The sequence below is a fragment of the Melopsittacus undulatus genome, chromosome 2 (assembly GCF_012275295.1).
Source record: "Melopsittacus undulatus isolate bMelUnd1 chromosome 2, bMelUnd1.mat.Z, whole genome shotgun sequence".
In the NCBI taxonomy this organism is placed as follows: Eukaryota; Metazoa; Chordata; class Aves; order Psittaciformes; family Psittaculidae; genus Melopsittacus; species Melopsittacus undulatus.
This window is the reverse complement of record NC_047528.1, coordinates 10,344,020-10,366,738: the sequence shown is the minus strand read 5'-3', so window position 1 is coordinate 10,366,738 and position 22,719 is coordinate 10,344,020. Positions and strand designations below refer to the sequence as shown.

The following is a 22,719-nucleotide window of genomic DNA, read 5'->3' as shown; positions in this document are numbered from 1 at the left end:
TGGCGGACGGACGCCACCGGACGTGACGTACCGGCAACTGGTTTCCAGATTGGCCTTCGCGGTGGTGGCGCGGGGCGCCATGGAAACGGTGCCTGGCGGCGGGTGGCAGTGCTAGGCCCGGAGGTGAGGGACGGGCCCGGTCGGGCCCCGGTTCCTGGCGGGGGGGGTTGGGGGCAGTGTCCCGCTGCGCTCCCTGCACTGGCTTCTGCTCTGCGCTCCTGGGCCGCCGTCGCTACCTGCGGCGATGCCGAACCCGATGGCGGCCGTGCCCGAACCGGTGCCCGCCCTCCCCCCTACCCAGTCACGGCTTTACGGCCGTTCTCGGGAAGTTCCCCGTTCCTTGCATGTTTCCGGGCGGCCTCCCTCCTGGGGGCGGGGTGAGGAGCAGCGCTCCGGGACCGGATGGCTTCACGAGTACCCTGAGTCTTGTGGGGTAGGGGACGGCTAAACCAGTGACGGTTCTCCTTTACCTTGAGTTCTTTTGCAACGGTAATTCCCAGTCAAAGACTGGGTAACTGATCGCTCAGCTCGTCATGCCCTTCTTGTCTCAGGCTCTTTCTAGCATCTATGAAGATGGAAGCTTGCTTTCTGACCTGACTTACTAAGCACTGTCCTGAGCCTTTTCGTAAGAGTCTTGGTGCGAAGATGAGTACCATCAACTCAGAGTAAGCTCCTGTTGTCTGCAGCTCTGACATATAAAATAGAAAGTCTTTTGTATATTTGTAACGAGATTTGTGTTTTCATCCAGGTCCTTATGGTCATCATACTTGCTTTCATATAAAGGTAGATTGCTAGTGCAAAGAGAGAAACTGAATATTTGTTCGCTGAGTCTTTTTAAGGGTAGAAAACATGCAAAGGATTCCTTAGGCTTTGTTAGACACTTCAGAGAGATGGTTGCAGCCCTTTGTTCAAGTGGGATGATTGGAATAACTGAATCTGGTTGGTTTGGTGAAGTGCTGTTTGCAATGAAAGTCATGAAATGTTTTGAGAATATTACAGGACTGTTATTTTGATAGAGTGTTATCAAAAATCTGTGTACTTAATGATTTTGAGCAGAACAACTCCTGCTGCTAAAGTCTGGTTTGAAATTCATAAGTATATTGCTTTCTAACACAAATTTTCTTGTCTTACTCAGGGATGATGAAGATACCTTTAAAATACTTATTGCTACTGATATTCATCTTGGCTATATGGAGAAGGACCCAGTGCGTGGAAAAGATACGTTTGTGACTTTTAATGAAATTCTGGACCATGCTCAAAAACATGAAGTGAGTACTGCTTTGATAGTGAGACAGTAGAAAGCATGTTCCAATCTGCCAGAAGCTGTAAAGCTTCAGCCTGGTGTGTGATCTTTAGTAAGAGTTTGGTAATTTAATTTGCTATTGATTGCAGCCAGTTGTGTTTCTCCTCTGCGAGAGCCTTCTTAATGAATTATAACCCTCTTTACCTGAATGGTGATTTCAGATTGCCCTGGGGAATGCCAGCAACCAGGAATGCCACCAGTAGGGTGGGCAAACAGGGTGTGACGCAGCAGTTCATGCAGGAAGGGGCTGAAACTGCAGCTTGACCAGAGGGTGATGGTGTTCACCTGGTAGAAAACTATGGACTCTCCATGCTCTGCACACACCATGACTGATGCAGCTGCACAGACAGCTCTGGTGGGAACACGCTGCCACCCAGGTGTCCGGCTGCAGGCTGCTCTTGTGCCAGTGTGGGGTGGCAGCAGTGAGCAGAGCTGTTGGGGGTGTGCCCATGGCATGGAGCCCCTCTGCTTAGGGACAGAGCTCTGAGAGGAGTTGAGTAGGGTGAGGAGTATAGGGAGTGTGAGAATGGGACAGACTGCTAGAATTACTCCCTGGCTTGCTCTGAGACAGGGCCGACAGGCAGACAGGACACATGACATGGAGGATTCCCTGTCCTCTCTCCTCCACTCTGAACATAGTGACTTAAAGGATAGGGGCAATAGCAAACATAGAATCATAGAATAGTTAGGGTTGGAAAGGATCCTTAAGATCATCTAGTTCCAACCTGTCTGCCATAGGCAGGGACACCTCACACTAAACCATGTGACATGCACAGCTGTCGCATATTTTGTGCCTACCCCTCCTTCCTGAGTGCTCTTCCACAATAGGTGTGAGGCTCCGCAAGTGGAACACAACAGTAATGAGGACGATGGTTCATCTGGCTTGGAAGTGTCACCACGGTTAAGCTGACTTCCACCCTGCATCAAAACTGCTTCTATAAAGAAAAAAGATGGGTCTTTGTCACAGGAGACTCCTTCCTGACAGAAACTGAAGTCCCAGTGTGCTTACTGGACCCAGTTCTTTGGAAACTGGAGAAAATGAGGCTTAGGGGAGACCTTACCACTCTACAAGTACCTGAAAGGGGGTTGTAGTGAGGTGTCAGTCTCTCCTTTCAAGTAACAAACGATAGGACAAGAGGAAGTGATCTCAAGTTGCATCAGGGGAGGTTTAGGTTAGATATTAGGAAGAATTTCTGGAAGGGTTGACAGGCATTGGAACAGGCTCCCCAGGGGAGTGGTTGAGTCTCCAGCCCTGGAGGTATTTAAAAGACAGATATAGATGTGGCACTTAGAGGTGGACTTGATAATCTTAAATCTCTTTCCAACCTAAATGATTCTGTGGTTCTGTTTTAAAGGATTCAGTGTCTCTGAGTTAAACTATTTGTAATTTTGATAGCAATGAGTTTTGTTTGTTTGTTTTCTAAGGTTTCTTCAAAAGCTAAGTATATATGCAGTCACTGCAGCTAGTACCTTCTCAAAGTAATGTGGCAAGTCCAGAGGAGAGCATTGAGGATGATAAGGGGGCTTGAGCACCTCCCATATGAAGATAGGCTGAGAAAGTTGAGGCTGTTCAGTCTGGAGAAGAGAAGGTTGTGTGGAGGCCTCAGAGCAGCCTTCCAGTGTCTGAAAGGGACTTACAAGGATGCTGGGGAGGGACTCTTTGTTAAGGACTGTAGTAATAGGACAAGGGATAATGGGTTTGAACTTAAACAGGGGAAGTTTAGATTAGATAAAAGGAAGAAATTCTTTACTGTGAGGGTGGTGAGGCACTGGAATGGGTTGTCCAACGACCTTATGAATGCTCCATCCCTGGCAATGTTCAAGGTCAGGTTGGATGGAGTCTTAGGTGACATGGTTTAGTGTGAGATGTTCCTGTCCATGGGAGGGGGGTTGGAACCAGATGATCTTCAGGTCTTTTCCCACCCTAACTATTCTATGATTAGCTACTGTTTTCTTCCCACTAGGTACCACAGCAATGAAAAGATAATGTATGTCTTCATGCCTGTCAAAGCAAATGTTCACAAGCCAATCCGGAGACCCTTATTAAAACACTTAACTGCTTTTTGTTTTTTTTTTTTTAGTACTGTCAGTTGTTTTCTTCTGTAGCTCTTCATAAATGGGTCTCTTTGGGTTTTGTTTTGATGTAATGAATAATTTCAGTTAATGTTCATTTCATGAGGAAATGAAATACCATGTCTGCAACTACCACCTTGTTCTACGTAAAAGTCTAGATATGAGGAGGAACGTGGAACTTCTTAGACAAAATGATTTAAACTACTTACTTAGAAGTCTTTCAAGGAAATACAAAATGTTGTATTAAAATAATAAAGCTTTTTGTTACATACAGGTGGACTTTATTTTATTAGGTGGGGACCTTTTCCATGACAACAAGCCTTCCAGGAAAACAATACATGCTTGTTTGGAGTCTCTGAGAAAATACTGCATGGGAGATCGTCCTGTTCAGTTTGAAATACTGAGTGATCAGGCAGTTAATTTTTATAATAGCATGTAAGTATCTTTGTAAGCTTTGTGAGGTTTGGTTTGCATCACTTATGAATATGTTGTTTTTTGTGATTTAAATCATCTGTGGCTGGAACCGTGATGTTTTAGGCCTGTTTGTTTGGAGTGGTGCACAGGATGGCTTCACCTATCATCTTCTGTAATCTAAGTCTATAAAGGAGCAGACACCATTTTTTGAGAAGCCTGTGAGTGTGTTGTGATGTTGGATACATTTATGTAATGTATCGTTTGTGTCCTGCAAGTGCAGTACAAGTAAACCAATTTCTGTGAATCACTATGGTAAATCAGCAAAGTTCTTTGTGTGTAAACACGGGTTGCACAGCCCAGTCTGCTGCTCTTGCATGTACCACTCTGCATGCTGTACAACTTTTTTCACAGGCTTGCTCTAAATAACATCTTTCATTACACTGTTCCCAGTGGGAAGTGCTGTTCCAGGCCATGAGTAAGAACATTCTTACGCTGTGTAGCTGAAACTTATTCACAGCCACTTAGTCCTTATTTGTGCTGCTGTTGTAATGTATTTGAGATGACGTTTGTTTGAAGAGAATATTGGGAGCTGTCCCCAAATTTGCAGATAGAGTTTAAGTTTTTGGGTTTTTTTTGTTTTGTTTTGTTTTTCTCCCTTGTGCAGGTTTCCATGGGTGAATTATCAGGATGAAAATTTCAACATTTCTATTCCAGTGTTTAGTATTCATGGCAATCATGATGATCCCACAGGGGTAATTATTATCATAATTGTACTCTACTGTTATATTGCAAAAATAATATTCTAGAAATAGAGATGTGAAAGAACACAGTTCTTGGAGAACCACCTGATTTTAATTTGTTCCACTCTCCAGATAAATACTGTGTTGTCACTAATTAACAGAATTGCTAAAGATATGCAAGTCAAGGATGGCATGAAAAAAGAGAATGGAAAGAGGTTAAGGGAACCATATGAATTCCATCCCTGGCAGTGTTCAAGGCCAGGTTGGATGGGGCTTGGAGCAACCTGGTCTAGTAGAAGGTGTCCCTGCCTGTGGGCAGGGACTTAGAACTGGATGAGCTGTAGTTGTTTGGAGGTTTTTGTTTTGTTTTGTTTTTCTGAATGATTTAATGTTTAATTTCAAGTTTTTCAAATGAAGTGAGGATTTTAGGGAAAAGGGATTTGCTTCTCTACCTGTGAGTACTAAAAATAAAAGCCAATATATGTGGTGGGGTTTTCAACTGCAGAAGTCACTTAAGGAAAGATATTCTCTCTCCTTTTTGAGACTGTTTCATTTAGACTTTGAAGACTAAATGTTCTGTTCAAAGTTTTTATATTGTTTCTTGATATTTTCTGCAGGCAGATGCACTGTGCGCATTGGATATTTTAAGCTGTGCAGGATTGCTGAATCACTTTGGACATTCAGCGTCTGTGGAGAAAATAGATATTAGTCCCATTTTGCTGCGTAAGGGTAGAACAAAAATTGCTCTATATGGCTTGGGTAAGTACCAGCCTGCCAGACTGTGGCCAGACTGTTCATGTATCACTGGAGTTCAGTAGGTCTAAATTATGTTGGAAAAAACATACAGTGTTGCAACAAGCATGAAGATCTAAGTAACGCTAAATGAATACATATCAGATCTGTGACAGTGTTAGGGTTCTTCTCTTGCTGCATTGGCACTGGTTGACAGATTTTTTTTTCCTCTGTGTTTGTCATTGGTTTGGTTCTTTTTTTTAATATAATTTAAAATAAATCATTCAGTAACTTTATTTCTGTATTTCTATTGGTCTTAAATGAACATTGCTTAAGTTAGCCAGAGACAGTGCATGTGTGTTGAGTCAGGCAGTCACACTTTAAAATTCTCACTGTTGTGTTAATCTTACTTCCTCCTGCTTAAGTAAAATGTAACCACTGTGTGTTCACCTGCCATTTTGGTTATATTTAAAAACATAAACTGCCTGAGCTCTGAAAGTTTGCTGGATGTTCTAAGGGTTAGTAGTGAGAGTGCTTATACCAAAGCATAAAGGTTTTTAAAAGCATTTGAATTTTAGCATCCAAAATCATTACTGGGAAATGCAGCAGATTTCTAAAGCACAGGTGTTGCTGCATGAAAACATTTGAGATGTTTCTTTGAGTTTATGCCAGGATTATATACTCTCTTGACTTTCTCTGGTTTAGAGAGCACTTGTTCTCATGCAATGTATGTGTAAACTCCATATGGTATTTTATTGAGATGCATCATCAACCCTGGGTATGTATGGTTTATTTGGGTTTTTTTCTTTGTTAAAAACATGAAGGAAATAATCAGTCACAGTTCACAAGTACTGCTGTGTGGGAAAGCACAGCCTTTGCATAATTCATGACTTGTTTGGTAGAGAATTTCAAAGTATGCTTAAGAAGTCCATCTCTACTCAGTATTATGTGGTTTTAGACTCCACTGTACAACCAAATAAACTTCTTACTCTGTCAACAAGAAACAAAACACCTCTTGTATGACTTTTATTCTGTCCATAGTCAGTTGTTCAGCACAAAATGCTGGCAAGAGGTCTCAAACCAGAGGTAGGTAATGAAACTGCCTTTAGCAGTTGTTTAAAGGTAGATTTTATGTTAAAATGTCTTATGTTTAGAAGTCTATCTAGTAAAATAGCCAAGTTATACTTTGATATGTTTAGATTCATAATTAGACTCATGGTCATGAAAATGAAGATCTGATCTTGGCACAAAGTTGTGTTCTTTATGCTTTTTTTAACTGAGCCGCTAATAAAAGTACTATCAAATAGTTAGTTTACCACACAAAGATAACTTAGTGTTTTGTTTTGTCCACTCCAGGGGCTATTCCAGATGAGAGGTTGTATCGTATGTTTGTTAATAAACAAGTAACCATGCTGAGACCAAAGGAAGATGAAGATAGTTGGTTTAACTTGTTTGTGATTCATCAAAATAGGTAACAGTATTGAATGAATTAAGGTGACTTCTGAACTTACTGTGTTACTTCATTAAACTGCCTTGAAAAGGATAGGTGAGGAGACCAGCTGTACTAGTTGCTGGTTCTTGTGAGTAGCTTGTTTCATTGGATTTTCCCAAATGCAAGCATTGTTTTACAACTCTTTACAAAAGAATCATAAAGGAAAAGTGTTGGAATAAATTAATTTAAGAATTTTGGGAAGTCTCTTCCCAAACTTTTATAGTTAGGGGCAGTGGAAGGTTTGTAGTATAATATGTATATAATAAAGTCTTGTCTTAGAGCTGAGAGCATTAAACTTCATATTGTGTTTTATGTCCTTGTTTGGACTATGATTTGAGAACTACTGTATCTTCCCTTACACTGCTAGACTTTACAGTTTGAGTCCAGGGTAGGTGGCATGTGTTCTTTCTGCCTACAGACTTCCAGCAGTGGTAGTAGGAACAGGTAGAGTTATTTTCTAAATTCATTCTTACGGTTTTTCCTCAAGGAGTGCATTCCTCATGGGAGAGTAGCAGAGAGGCAGGAGTAAACAAATACAGCTCAGATAACCCTGAGTACTGATCTTTGTCCAGTAGGCTGAATGAGCTCACTACTCTTTCATCTCCTCTGCTTTCTGGAAAAGGATGGGGGGGTGATGTCTCCCATATCTGTTTAATTCAGTGGTTTTTGCCCCACCATTAAAGCCACCATGAGGTGCTATAAAAGCATTCATAGGGAAAAAAAACCCTAAAGCCTTGCAAGTCAAGGAAGAAAAAAAGGGAGATCTGAATAAAAGGGAGCAGAAAAGAATGAGCTCTCTAACTAAATACTTTAAGCAGTTGTGTAAGGAATAAATGTGGAGAGTAGCTGATGTAGCATGTACTTCAGGTGTTCTTGCTGGAGTTTCTGTATCACTTTAAATCTCCCTGAGTTTGTCTCCTCCTTCACTCCCCCCTTGTTCACTTGCTGCACATTCTAATTATTTTTCTCTTTTCTTGAACAGGAGCAAACATGGAGCTACCAACTACATCCCAGAGCAGTTTTTAGATGACTTTCTTAATCTTGTTGTGTGGGGTCATGAACATGAGTGCAAAATAGCTCCATGCCAAAATCAACAGCAACATTTCTATGTTTCTCAGCCAGGAAGTTCAGTGGTGACATCTCTGTCCCCTGGAGAAGCTGTGAAGAAGTGTGTGATGTTTTCTTGTTCTTACTTATCCCTTGCCTTATGTCTGTGATGTGTTGTGTTTGAAAAAGGAAGAATACTTCTATTAAGCATGAAAGGATTTGTGTTAGAATGTGCATTAACTTCGGAGTGTGATAGAACAAATTAAGTAGATAGAATCAGTGCCTAGAATAACCTTTGCTTTACTTAGGATTAAGCCTAACACCTGAAACATGGAATTTACCTGAGGAGTTGCACCCTCATAAATTGGCATACAAGGAACTGTGTTCATGTGCTGGGTATGGAGCAAGGACAATTAAATATAATAGAACTGAAGTTTGGCAGGGCCGACCCTGAAATGCAGATTCAAGAATTTCCTATAGCTTTTAAACTTTTGTCCCTGAAAAGTAAACATAAATTGGAACCAGATTTTTAATCCATAGTTCTCTGAAGTGAACTTTGTAGGAAGTTATTTGTCTCCTTCCTTTCTCCTTCTAGACACATTGGCTTGCTGCATGTTAGAGGGAAAAAAAATGAAAATGCAAAAGATTGCTCTGGAGACAGTGCGGACTTTCTACATGGAGGATATTGTTCTAGCTGATCATCCAGATCTCTTTAATCCTGATAATCCTAAAGTAACTCAGGCAATACAAGCATTCTGCATGGAAAAGGTAACTTGTAATGCTGACAGTATATGGACAACAGTGTATGGACAGGGAATGGAATCTGTGACTGGCTTTGAGGCAAAAATGAGGAATCCTGTGTCTTTCTCCAAATTACTTGAAAAGAACTTAGGCCATGATTCCACAGATGCTAGTTCCATGCCATTCACTGCAGCCTCGACTTCCAGATTCCTTGGCTGGGATAACTCATCAAAATAGGCTGTAACTGCTTTATGGGGCTCCATATCATCTTTGTATGAAAACTCCCACCTAAGAGTGGGGCACTGTTGGATGTGCACTTTGGAATCAGCATAAATACATGCACCTAAACCCTGGGAGCTGGGTTGTGCAGCCTGAAGGGACAGAAGTAACGAAGCAGGTTTATTAATTGATATTGGTTCTTTGGTATAAGTCTGCTTTTCCCTGGAACTAGAAATATAGCAAAGTATAATGCTTATAAAGTAAAATGCTGAGTGGTCAGTGATGTAGGTACTGCTGGACTACACTATAGCTGAAAAATAAGCTTTTAATTGTGACTCTTTCCATTCATTCTTATGGGTTTTGGTTGGATCCAGCTGTGGATTGTTCAGAAATGAGAGCACATCCTGTAGCACTTCATTTTTATACCTCCACCCTGCAGCTGTGGATGTATTTTAAGCTATATTTGAAGGGTTCATACATCTGTAAGAAAACAAAGTGGAGCTGAAGTTCTAACTCTGTTTCACAGGTTGAGATGATGCTAGACAATGCAGAACGAGAGCGCCTGAGCAATCCACGCCAGCCAGGGAAGCCTCTCATAAGATTACGTGTAAGGAATTTTTCGCTCTGTATTGGTTTGGTTTGAGAAGTCACTGAGCTTCAAAGCATAGTCGTGCTCTAGCATAAAAACATAATATATTAAATGTCTTACTGTGTACAGGCAAATATAAACCATCTTCATACCATGATTCCATTTACCTGTGGTACGAGTATTCCATGGTAAAGGATGAGCTGGTCATAAGTGTATGTCAGTGCTGGTCTGAGCATTAGACTGCTGGTATAATTTATGGAAACCTTCCTGAGGGTTTCCATAAATGAAACTATTTATTATTATTATTACTGTTATTATGCATTAACTATTCTGCATAGTATGGTAAAGCATTAATTTTAGGTTGGGTTATTTTCACTTTTCCTTTGAAGGGTAATAAACCCATCTTCATACAATCATAAAATGGTTTGTGTTGGAAAGGACTTCAAAGATCCTCTAGTTCTGACCCCCTGATCATGGCCAGGGGCACCTGTGTGTCTTCTCTGTTTCTGTTAATTTCATATTTAAATTTTTCGTTTTCTCTCTTAGGTAGATTATGCAGGTGGCTTTGAACCATTCAGTGTCCATCGTTTTAGCCAGAAGTACATGGATAGGGTGGCTAACCCAAAAGACATCGTACACTTCTTCAGGCGTCGTGAACAGAAAGAGAAAAATGGTAATTATAAAGGAAGTGTCCTCGGTTCAGCAGTAGCAGTAATTTTTCTCCTTAGTAGCTTGTGCAGTCTTTTTGTCTTTCAGCCTGGGAACAATGCTGATAACACTGATGTTTTTAGTTCATGCTAAGTAATGTTTACTCTGACCAAGGACTTTCTGAGTCTTATGCCCTGCCAGGGAGGAAGGGAAGCTGGGAGGAAGTAGAGACAGGATACCTGACCCACACTTTCCAAAGGGGTGTTCCATACCATGCCGTGTCATGCCCAGTATATAAACTGGGGAGAGCTACTTGGAAAGTCCAGATCGCTGCTTGGGTCAGCCAGGGTAATGGTCGGGGGGTGGTGAGCAATTTTATTCTCTCCCCTTGTTGTTTCCTTTATCATTATTATTGATGGTAGCAGTAGTGGCTTGTGTTATACCTTAGTTACTGGACTGTGCTTATCTCAACCTGTAGGAGTTACATTCCTTCGATTCTCCTCCCCACCCCTTCCGGACAGGGGAGGGGGGAGTGAGTGAGCAGCTGTGTGGTTCTGAGTTACTAGCTGGGCTTAAACCACAACAGGTAGGAATCATTGGCTCACTTAGGTTTTCATTCTTATGTTATTTTGTAACCCAGCACTTGCAAAGGCTTGGTGTCTACCATCTCGTGTGTTATAAGAGAAGTAAAGATGCAGAGTCTCATTTAAGAGTATATATTGCACAGATATTTCTGCTCTGTTTCTGGGTTTGTCTAAAATTCTCGCATTTAGCACAGCATCTTCTGACAGCTATTTATAAGTAATTCTTTGGCCTCAGACCATAATGTATTGCTTATGGTAACACACATAGGCCTGTGCCAGACTGAGTTACTCCATGATTCCATGGTAGTTACCATAAAAGGTGTTGAACATCTCACTCCTGAGACCTCTCAGAATGCGGAGTGTTGTGTTTGGATGCTCTGCAGGAAGAGAAAGGGGTGTTGTGATTTTCCCACTTTGTTTTTTCTTTTATTTCATTGCTGTAGTTGTTAATTTGTTTATTCCTAAAATAGTCATGGAGAGGGTGGGCTTGAGAGTTGTTTGTATATTCAAAAAAAACCCATGTCTGAATATAGGGGCATTTTGTCTGCCCCATTTAATTACATGTCTGAAATGCTCTTGGCTTGTCTGTTCCAGGTATGGCTCTATTCAAACATTTGTGCAAAACAAATACTAGCTGTTACTGTTGCAGCATTCCTTACTGCCTAGAATTTTTCATAAATGGATAATAGATGTTGGCCAAACACTGGATTTGTAATAGTTGCTAATGAAGATGCAGCTTGCAAAAGAACAGACTGTGCTAAAGAACTGTTATTATTTCACATTAGCACATTATAAGTACTCCAATTCCATTGACAATTTTTACGTACACAGTCATTTTTATGGAGTTCAAAACATGTTTCATGAGTAAAAAATGCTTTTAGTGATTTTTTTTTTAAATTATACTTTATTGATCTTATTTTGTTTTGGTTTATTTAGTGGTTGTGTAATCTCATTAACTTTTCAGAATACAACATAGGTACTGCTGTCATTACATTTCATCAATGCATTTTAATATTCATTTTAACTTTCCACTGCACGTGCATCTCTTCTTCAGGAAGGGAATGTAAAATTATCATAGTTCTTGCATTGTTTTATTAGATAACCTCTACTACAAGGGAGGTGATTAATAAAGCAGTAAGAATTTTCAGTACATGTGTTCATAATGCTATGGTTTGCTACAGTGATGTTAAGACTTCATGAGTTCGGAAGTTGTTATTGTTCCTTTTAGAATCACAGAATGGTTTGAGTTGGAAGAGACCTTAGAGGACATCTCATTCCAACCTCCTGCCACAGTCAGGGACACCTCACACTAGAGCAGGTTACTCCAAGTCCCATCCAACCTGGGCTTGAGCGCTGCCAGGGATGGTGCAAGCCACAGTTTCTCTGGACAACCTGCGCTAGTGTCTCACTACCCTCATAATGAAGAATTTCTTCCTAATATCTAATTTAAATCTCCCCTTTTTCAGTTTAAAGCTATTCCCCCTTGTCCTATTCCTGCACACCCTTGTCAAAATCCCTCTCCAGATTTCTTGTCAGCCCTTTTAGGTACTTGAAGCTGCTGTAAGGTTCTCTTTCCAGAGCCTTGCCTTCTCCAGCTGAGCAAGCCCAGCTCCCTCAGTCTGTCTTCATAGTGGAGGAGCCCCAGCCCTTTGATCATTGTTGTGCCCTCCTCTGGACTCACTCCAATAGCTTCACGTCCTTATGCTGGGGGCCTCAGAGCTGAATGCAGGACAGCAGGTGCGGTCTCACGAGAGCAGAGGAGCAGAGTTGACCTGCTGGTCACACTCCTTTTGATGCAGCAAGCGCACACTGCTGGGTCATGTTGAGCTTCTCATCAAGCTGCTTTTTGTTGTAGCTGTGTATGTAACAAAGCAATGGTTTGTGTTTGTGTATGGCAGATGTCTGGAAGCAATCTGTAGTCAATTCAGATTACTTTGTATGGTTTGTGGTAATCTCACTTTCTGTCATTCCTACCTTGCTGCTTGAGCATGGGGGACAGCCATAATGAGCTATGAGCATTTTCCACTAAAAATCAGTCAGTGTGCTTTGGAGGAAAACTTCTTCCCAAGTAACAGAGTCATGTGTGAAAAAAGCCTTGTGCTTTTATGGGTCCTTTGATTTTTTTCCATTTGTGAACTTCTAGAGTACAGTTATAGTAATCTTCAGGACATAGTGTTAAATTTATAATTCCAGACATTTGGGAATTAGAAGAACACTTTGTATCTGCTAGTGATAGAGTTGTCTTCTACAGTTATTGCATCTGTTCACCTGTGTTTCCAAATAGACTCCACAGTTAGTACAAAAATCCTTTACATATAAAAGGGACCACAGTTCTTGAGGCCTTTATTAGTCTTTTTTTCCTATTCCTGTCAGTGGGATGATAAAAGCTACAGATGTGAGTGACAGTGCCCCTGCGCTTTTCTATTCTAGACAATGATCTTGATTTTGGGAATCTGGTTAGCAGACCTGCCTCTGATGAGATGACACTGAGGGTGGAAGACCTTGTGAAGCAGTATTTTCAGACAGCGGAGAAGGTATCTGTCAACCTTTTCTGATTTGTTTTTTAATGGAATATAATTTTTTAATTCTTTTTTTTTCTTAATGGAAATGCTGTGCTATGAAAAGACTGACATTCACCAAGATTTATATCATATGTGAGTTCCTGTATGGAGTATTTGTCTTGGGTTAACAAGTGTTGTGTGTGTAGGTGTGTGAACACGTGCTGGTTTGAGAACATTATGATAACACTTCATGTGAACTTGGCAGTGTCTACCCTGTACTAAATGACGTGTTATGTTCTTACAGGAGGAAAGTAGGAGGCAGCATACTCTGAGTGAGAAGCTACCTGAATTTCCTATAGGGTCAATGCGAGAGTATACCATTTACTATTACCAGCTGACTTGGAGTAACCTGTTACTTTGCAATATATTTCAGACATAGTTCAATTCTGTATTTTATTTAAAGCAGAGGAAGAAAGAAGAGAGCCCCCTCCAGTAGTTTGCCATCTCTCTACCCTTCCATTAAACCCAGTTTATTTCCCTTTTCAATACCAGAACAGTAACATCTCAGAGGTAGAAAACCCCCCAAAAATTAGTGAGTCAGATGCCCAAATATTTGATCTAGATCATAGAATAGTTAGGGTTGGAAAGGACCTTAAGATCATCCAGTTCCAACCCCCCTGCCATGGGCAGGGACACCTCACACTAGACCATGTCACCCAAGGCTCTGTCCAGCCTGGCCTTTAACACTGCCAGGGATGGAGCATTTACCACTTCTCTGAGCAACCTGTTCCAGTGCCTCACCATCCTCACAATAAAGAATTTCTTCCTTATATCTAACCTGAACTTCCTCTGTTTAAGTTTGAACCCATTACCACTTGTCCTATTGATCAAGCATAGCATTCAGAAGCCATTAGAACAAGAATTCCTGAGGTAGAGACCCCAAATTACATAATCTTGCAAAAAATACTGTACTGGGAAAGCAGGTAGGGTAGAGAAGAGCATAGCTGCAAAGCAGCACCAGTAGCATCTGCTACTTTTACTAATTAATGTCCATAGTAATAGCATATCTTGATGAATGTCATTTCACTTCATGGACACGTGAGAACTATTGGTACTTACAGGACTGCAATCCAATAGGGTGGACTTCTGCATAATAGCTCTTAATGCTTTATAACAATGATTTATTCTGTGCTGTAACTGCCATTTTTTAATATCAGAATTTTACAATAAAATTTAGCATCTGCAATAATTCAGGCATAATAGTAATAGCATTTTTATTTCTCTACAGGTTGATCTTTAGTTAAAAAAGGGAGGGGAGCCAAGAAAGTATACAGGTTACCTTCTCTCAGCAACACACTGCAGACAAATTGTTTCAGAAATTATTAGCACTGTAGCTTCTTTACTGTTCCTGAAACCTTTTTCTTTGAGTCTTGAAAATACTCCTAAGTAGGTATAGCATGTTACTAGCAAGAGGATTGTAACTATATTATAGAAAGTAATGTGTTTGCTTATTGCTGTGCTTTTCTCTGAATGGTATTGGGTTTGGAGCCATTTTAATGTAACATTTATGTGAAACAGCAGGAATATAGCTGGTGTTCTTTGGCAGATGCTTCTTAACCAAATGTTTTCCCCCCATTTTAAGAAAGTACAGCTTTCACTTCTAACTGAAAGAGGAATGGGGGAAGCAGTGCAGGAGTTTGTGGACAAAGAGGAAAAAGATGCCATAGAAGAATTGGTGAAATTTCAACTGGAAAAAACACAGAGGTTTCTTAAGGAGCGGCGCACTGCTGCAGAAGAAGAGAAAATAGATGAGGAGGTAATATTCTCTTAATGTTAACCTCTTAGGAGAGATCAAGACAGAAAACAAAATAAACAGTGTTCAAAGCTGGTTTAGTAGATTTCCCTGTGTGAGGAGCATGTGTGGTAACTTGCCTCTAGTTGTTTTCTGGAGTTAGTAAATATGGTGATGGAGTTTCAGAAACAGTGTAAAAGCTTATACTGAAAAGTACACAGGGCGTTAGGTATGCTTTTACTGATTCCCACTTTATAGGCACATGCATATGTAGAAAAGATCTGTCACTCTACGTAGATCTGTATGTATATCTGTTGTGAGAAAGATGGTAGATATGCTGTCTTTTTAGGTTTTTCATATTGGCTCAGGGAAGAGTACAAGAACAGGGCAAACATAAAGGAAACCTATCCATCATGTGCTCTACTAGCTTCTAACTTCTTGAAGCTCAGGATCTGCCAGAGACAAACTGAATTATGTGTATCAAATAATCTTTAAGAGACTTCTCTACTTGTTGAGCTTCCACATGAGCCCATGTGTTCAGTTGTAATATTCAAGCATTGTGTGACAAGTTATTAACTGTGCACTGTGTAAAGAATAATTTGGTGTGGAAAGTTGCATCTACCTGTTTTCTTGTTGATTGATTGCTTTAATTCATGGGGGGTTGAAAGAGATCATAAACAATCAGTGCCTGTAGGCTTTCTGTACCATTTGAGGCTGGTGTGTTTTGTCTTTTGGACTAATATTTTCTTACTCTCCACCCATTGCATTTTCTTCCATACTTGTCAAGTTGAGCTTTCTTAGTTGTGCATGTATTGCACTGTTTGTCTCTTCTCAGTGTTGTACTCTATCTTGCTTCTTCATCTGTGCACCTTGTCCACTTATTTGTATTTCACTGTTCCCTGTTGCCAAATCCCAGTTACTTCTCTTGAATGCAGAATCTCCTACTTCTCATCATATCCCAAGCTTTTTTAATCCCCAGTGTTGTAGCTCCAGTAATTCATAGAATGTAAGGTTCTTAAACTGCAGGACAGCATGAAAAGGCTCTGAATAAACTGTACAGCTGTTCTTGTGCTCTTTTTCCCCTCTCAGATGAGTTTTATGTAACAATTTGGTGCTCATTAAGGCTTCTGTGTTTTGATTATTGTGTGAAATGAACTGTTATTTTGATGGGAACTCTTTTTTTTTATTATTCAGGTGAGAAAATTCAGGGAGAGTAGAAAAAAGAATGCTGAAGAAGAGGATGAGGAAGTTCGTGAGGTAACTGCTTTGAATTTTGAGCACAGAATGAGGAATAGAATGGTGACTTTAAACAGCAAAGGTTTAGATTGGATCTAAGGAAGAACTTCTTTACTGTTGGGGTGGTGAGGCACTGGAATGGGTTGCCGGGGAGGTTGTGAATGCTCCATCCCTGGCAGTGCTCAAGGCCAGGTTGGATGAAGCCTTGGGTGATATGGTTTAGTGTGAGGTGTCCCTGCCCATGGCAGGGGAGTTGGAACTGGATGATCTTAAGGTCCTTTCCAACCCAAACTATTCTATGATTCTATGATTCTGCATACAAATGAAGTCTTTTAGCAATACTTCAACATTGTACTAGCTAAAAAGTGCCTGTCTACCTAGGGAAGATTATTAAGTCTTTCTAAAATCTTCCATGGTATCACGTGTGTTTAAGCTTTTGAGATCTCTTTTGTGCAGATTTGTGAATGTGAATGTTCACTTGTTCTTGCTTTAAACTGAGGTGAAACCAGACAGGTGGCCTTGAGAGGTCTGTCATCTCTGTTTGTGATCCCATCACCAGTATACAGGGGGATGGGCTGTATTGAGTGATATTACTGGGACAAACTGGTTCCGTTGGTAAACCTTTAGGTATTATTGTCCTCATCAGCAGTCTGGGAGTCTTAAATCTTCCAAAAATTGATACCTAGATTGCATATGTCTTTCCAAAGAGAATTGCTGCCCTTGATATCACTGGTGTTCTTTTGTCTTTGCAAGCTGTGTAACCGGGGTAAGATTTTGAGGAAAAAGTAAAGCTGGGGTGAGATCCAGTTCTCCTGGTCTGACATACCTTCATGTGAACTAGTCTTAAGAATCCACTGTTACCAATGAGGATCAGGTCTCCTCTGAGCAGATGTACATAGCTGACATAGGATGACAATGTATCATATGAACTAGCTCCACTCTCTTGTCAGAGCTACTTTGTATGTACACATCTAAAATAGGCTAAATCATGTCCCTGCTTTTTGACAAACTTCCGTGCCTTCCATAACACTGCATTTGGGTCTTCTAAGCCTCAGTGGCTTAGAACAATGTATCACAACTAGGATTTAACAATAGTGTATTTCACTGTTTAAGGGTCTCTTCTATAGCACTTATTGTTCCATTTCAGGCAATGACCAGGGCTAGAGCCCACAGATCTGAGGATGCAATGACCAGGGCTAGAGCCCAGAGATCTGAGGATGCAGTTCTTGTCACAGCCTCCAGTGATGAAGAAGCCATGGATACTGGGATGAAAGGCAGTGGTGATTCAGATGATGGCTTTCCTGCAACACTGACCCGAGGAAGGGGTCGAGCAAGAGGTAGGGCAAGAGGTGCCAGAGGGCAAAATCCAACAGCAAGAGGTTCATCTCAAAGGAGAAGAGGTAAGAAAAGCTTCACATTCTTTGTACTGCAGTTATTGACTTTTTTTATCTTCAATTTAAAAGGCTACTCTCTTCTGAATCTTCTGTCAAGTGGAAATCTGGTGCTTGAGGACTACTGGGGAAAGATAATCATTCTCAGATATTTTTATTATCATCTTACATAGAGTTGGCTGCCTTACAAAGCTGAATTTATTACTTTTTCGTGGGGTGGTTCAAATTAAAATGTCTTGCTTCTTGCTTGCCAGCTATAGAAACATAACAGACTCTTAAAGGTTCATTATTGGGAAGGTGTGTGCAGTGAAGTGCATAGCTAAATCTTTGTTACTGCTATAGGTTTATCAGTATAGAGAGGAGGTGCAGATTGTCTCTAATGCAATTTACAAGAGACTTCATTGTTTCTAGGGACTGAGGAAATGGGGAGTGTTTCCTAAGCAAAAAGCATTAAGTAGTTGCTTGGCTTTGTGTGAATGTGCGCTTACAGTAGTAGCAGTACTCGTGTTAGATTTGTACTTCCATTATAGTTGTACTTCTGTTACATATATAAAGAAAAGATGGGATCTTGCAATAACATTATCTTTTGAGTTGTCTCAGTAATACTCCCAAAAGTCTAAGAGCAAGATGAGTTGAAACAAAGGCACTTATCTTGGGACTGATTTGGTTATTGCCTTCAAACGAGTTCTGTGAGAATGTGCTGCAGCAGTGGTGTGATCACATCAAAGCAGGGGCATGCGTGTGAAGAGTCTGTGTCTGTGGAGCAATGGACACTTGACTTGGAGCAACTCTTCTGCATATAAGGAGGGCTTTGGTTTGAGGAAGAAAGTGAAGGGGTAATATAGACAATATAGGTTTTTAAGTGACTTCCCACTCAGTTATGATAGACTAAAGGGAAAAGTAAAATTACCACTGAACAGATTTACATATTGTTTATTTTCCCTACAGGAAGCAGTGGCCGAGAGTCAGGTCCTAGCAGCAGAACCTACAAGCCTCTATCTGTGCCTGCCAAGAATGCATCTATTATGGATGGTAGGACTTTGATTTGTCCGTTGCTCTAATCTGCTTTCTCAAATTGTAGTGAAGATGTTTGTTTAATGATGAAGTGCCTAAATAGCCTTTATTAGTCCAATTCAGCTGTGAGACATTTTGGTTCTAATGAAGTAGAAGCAGTGATTAGAGAAAGACAAATGGAGGGGAAGAACGGAATAGTGATATCCTGCTGCCATGGGGTAAAATGAAATGTGTCAGCAACTTCTGTCTAGACATGGAGATAGGGAACATCTTACTGTATGCAGATCCTTAAGGAATAAGCATAGAATGAATGCAAATTAATAGTATCTATTATATGTAGAATATTCCTCAGTGGATATAAAGTTTAAACTTGATTGATGTTTACATGTTTGTGAGCTTTAATGCAAATCCATTTAGTCTTATGTTGTATCAAATTTGGGGAATGCTGGATTTTACTAGGGAAGAGAAACTTACCTGTGATTTAAACCACATATATGAGAGTAGCCCTTCCTTGCTCCAGAGGGGAGAGGCTCTGAGGAAACAGCACAGGTAATCTTGAGTAATAGAGAAAAAAATAATGTTCACAAATCTATACACAAGACTCCACAAACTGCCCAAAGGTAGAATGAGCTTTAAATTAATTAGCAGATTACTGAGATTTGAAATTGAACAGCAAATGACCTAAAATACTGAAGATAAATCAATGTTAGCAGATGCCTAAACTATTAGACATACAGAAAAATCGGTTACAGTAACATTTTCTCCTCTTAACTAAAATTACTGAAGGTTTTTTCAGCTGAACTGGGAAGCACCTGCTGCTGCACAGCAGTGGTAGATCCCTGGGATGTTGTGCTCTAGCAAAGGCTTAATTTATGTTTTGGGTTGGATTTGTGGGGTTTACTTGTTTGTTTTACAGGGTATTTTATAGAGGAAACACCTGCTAAGCAGGTCTTAAAACAAATGATGAAACATCAGCATGTAACTGTGTGAGCACTTTAAAAATATTACATTTGTTCTATTCTAGCCTTTAAGTCTTTGAAACCAGATCCCTTGAATTCATCTAAATCCTACTCTGAGGTAAGAGTTCACTTTTGCATGAGTGAAGTTGTGCTATCTTTTGATTTGAATAATAAATATATGGTCAGAATATTAGCCTTAAACTGGTAGATGTTCCCAAACTGTAAATTCCAGCAGCAAGTTTCTGCATGTTCAGTTGTAGAACTTTTGCATCTTTTCTTGCTATTGTGTTTGTCTGAGAAAAACAAAGACCAGGGGGGTTTTATTTGTGACCATAGCCTATGATACAGACTGTAGGTACATGAGTATTTCAGTGAATTCTGCAAGATCAAAGATCTGAAGAGCAAAACTTTGTATTTGTACATCATACAGTTCTAGCCTGGAGCCCTGTCATGTATATATATATGCATATATATTATAATAAAGTGGGAATATAGTTGGAAAACCCCCAAAGGTTCTATGCTGTAATGCTATGCACTCTATCACTGTAAGAATAAATTCTGTGAAAAAGCTTTATAAATGGTACTTCTTTTCCAGGACATTATAGATGATGACTCCGATGTAGAACAAGTTTCTACTACTTCTTCTTCTAAAGTCAGTCTAAGGTTGGTATGTGTACTTCATGATCACTACCATAACTGATATATCTCTGATTGGCAGTCATCAGAGTCCATGGATCTGATTCATTATCTGGAAAACCAGATTTTTAAGACAGTCATATCACTATTTAGAGAATTTATATTCTTTTTTATTATTATTATTTATTTTTAATATGTTTTTTAACAGTGTGGTAGATCTTTCTCTAACAATAAATTGGTCTTCTGCTTGAGGTAAGCTAGGTCAGAGCTTTAGAGTTTGGAAATTTGAATTGTTCTACTTACATTACTTCTCTTCATTCTTAATCTCTGCATTGGTGGTCCAAATCTAAGATGAAGGGCAATTTATTGGAATATCTGGTAATCAGGAACATACTGATGCGTTTTCTTCTCTTTGTATGTCTCAAGGTTGTCGTCTACACCTTCACTTCTTAAACGCGGTTCACAAAGCCAAACATCTAGAGGAGTTGATTTCGAGTCAGATGAGGTATGGTAATAGGGGTGTCTTTTTACCTTTGTTTCATGTAAGTTCCTATAACTTACTGTTCTACAGCTACTTAAATAAAGCATTTCAGAGGAAAATAGTTTTGTTTTTTTTTTTTTTTTCCTCACTAGCAGGACTAGATTATTGCAGCCAGCTTACTTAGAATCTGTACAGAATCATCAAATACAAGGCTAGAAGGGACCTCAGGAAAATATCCAGTTCTTTTTCCCTTCAGTTCTTAATCAGTTCATTGTCATTCCTGACATGTGTGGAACAGGTTATTTTGCCTGTGGAAGAAAATAACTGTAATCTCTCCTAGTGCTTGGCTATGTCCTTTTATTTGTTTGCTTAATTTTTTCTTATAAAAAGGAAGTATTTTTTTTATATATAGTGTGTATATATATAGTGTGTATATAATGTGTATACACATATAGCATATATATAGTATATATATAGTGTGTATATATATATACACACATATATATGGGGTTTTTGCATTTGTAAATGACTGATGGCCTTTAAATCCATAGATAATCTCTTTCATATCACAACCAATAAATCCAGATCTGTCACAAAACATGGAGTAATATGACCAGACTTTCTAGTTTAATCTAAAAGCAGTTATATTTCTGTAACTCTGAATTCATCTAGTTCTGGTAACATATCTGTTTACAAATTGCAGGGTGAATTTGATCCATTCCAAAGCACTGCAACATCAAGAAGGAAATAAGTAATTTTTGGCTTGCTATACAAGAGGAGACCATGAAAGATAGTCAAGAGGATGGAAAGCAGTTTGCAAGGCGTTCTCTTTATGACATTTCTCCGTAAATGCCTTCAATTTTCACTTCTATGAAATGTTTTTGGTTTTGTTCTGTTTTGATTTTTTTCCAGTGGCACCAAATTTGGTGTAATTTGGGTTTTGCACTGCTTAATGCATTAGACATGAGTGTCTGATAATCTGAAGTACTGCCTGAAGCTGCAAGTTCTTTCTAAAACTCCTAGAAGGCTGTTTTGGGGTGATAATGTAAATAACAATTATATCTTTTCTATAGAACTCTATCTCTTGTGCTTGAATTTTGCAGAGGAGTAAGTTTATAGTAGTACACGGGTATGGATATGGACATGGACTTTGTCAGTGCAAGAGAACTTGTACTTGTTTGCAGTTTTCTATGGATAGAGTTGTAAAATCCTAAGAGTAACAGTTTGACCCAAAAATACAATTTTCAGTATTGAAGCTGGAAGATATTTTAATACTTTCAGTTCTATGAGGAAAACCAAGCCCAATGTTGCACTGTTACTAAATGTCACAGTATATGGGAATAAATGCTACTTTGGAATTAAAGAAGTATCAAAGGGTATTCTGTCTGTGATTATAGCCCATTGCAGTGCTTCAGATTGCATTTTTTTTGTGTGTCTGGGTGAGTTATATTCTTCTTACACCTTTGTTTTCACCAGGCCTATTTTCTAGTTATTTTGTTAAGGGTGCTGTTTCAAGGATGGTTTTTGACTTTTTGATGACCTGAGTTCATGAGCCATATACCTTTATTTCAAACATTTTCTAAATACTTTCCACTTTATAGATTACCCCATTTTCACAAATACCTTTTCCAGAAGTACCAGGTACAGTTACCGAATCCTGACATTCTAATGCAGCTGCTTCCTTTGTTGCCGGTGGGTGCTGGGAATGGTGGAGTAAGGGTGCAGTTAGTAGGCACTGAGCTGACAAATCCAGTAGAGCCTGTTCATACTGAAGTATGCTTAAATACAAACAGAAGCAGAATGGTGGTGTTTGAGAGCACGTGGGTGACATGGGAGAGACATGACCCAGGGACCTTCCACTGGGGTTTTTTCCATTACCCTTTGGGGGTTTTTAAGGTCAACCTGCCCTGTGTGTGGTGGGACCCTACCTCCTCTGGATCACAAGATGCTGAGCCTATCTCTGAGGAGCATGGGCTTGGGCTGCATGGGAGGTGATTCCCATCCTCTCCCCAGCAGCCTGGCTGAAAAGGTGAGGAGGTCACAAGCTCTCCTGAAGCTCACCTGGTTTTCAAAGGCAGCAGTGGCTTTGGCTACACATGCCAGGGTATGTTATTAGAAACAAAGAAT

The 22,719-nt window shown here is 39.9% G+C and overlaps 1 protein-coding gene across 1 annotated transcript; it reads left to right on the top strand.

Annotated features, from left to right (window-relative positions):
- The first annotated feature begins 33 nt into the window (after positions 1-33).
- On the top strand, positions 34-21,955 carry MRE11 (MRE11 homolog, double strand break repair nuclease). The gene is given in 21 exon segments (XM_031049570.2): positions 34-123; positions 552-665; positions 1,136-1,268; positions 3,651-3,811; positions 4,455-4,542; positions 5,148-5,289; positions 6,619-6,733; positions 7,737-7,922; positions 8,397-8,421; positions 8,423-8,569; positions 9,288-9,368; positions 9,897-10,023; positions 13,013-13,116; positions 14,726-14,899; positions 16,070-16,132; positions 17,259-17,511; positions 18,451-18,534; positions 19,541-19,593; positions 20,071-20,138; positions 20,538-20,616; positions 21,296-21,955. Coding segments are annotated over 20 exon segments (2,151 nt in total). The 5' UTR covers positions 34-123; positions 552-645; the 3' UTR covers positions 21,344-21,955.
- Positions 21,956-22,719: the final 764 nt, after the last annotated feature.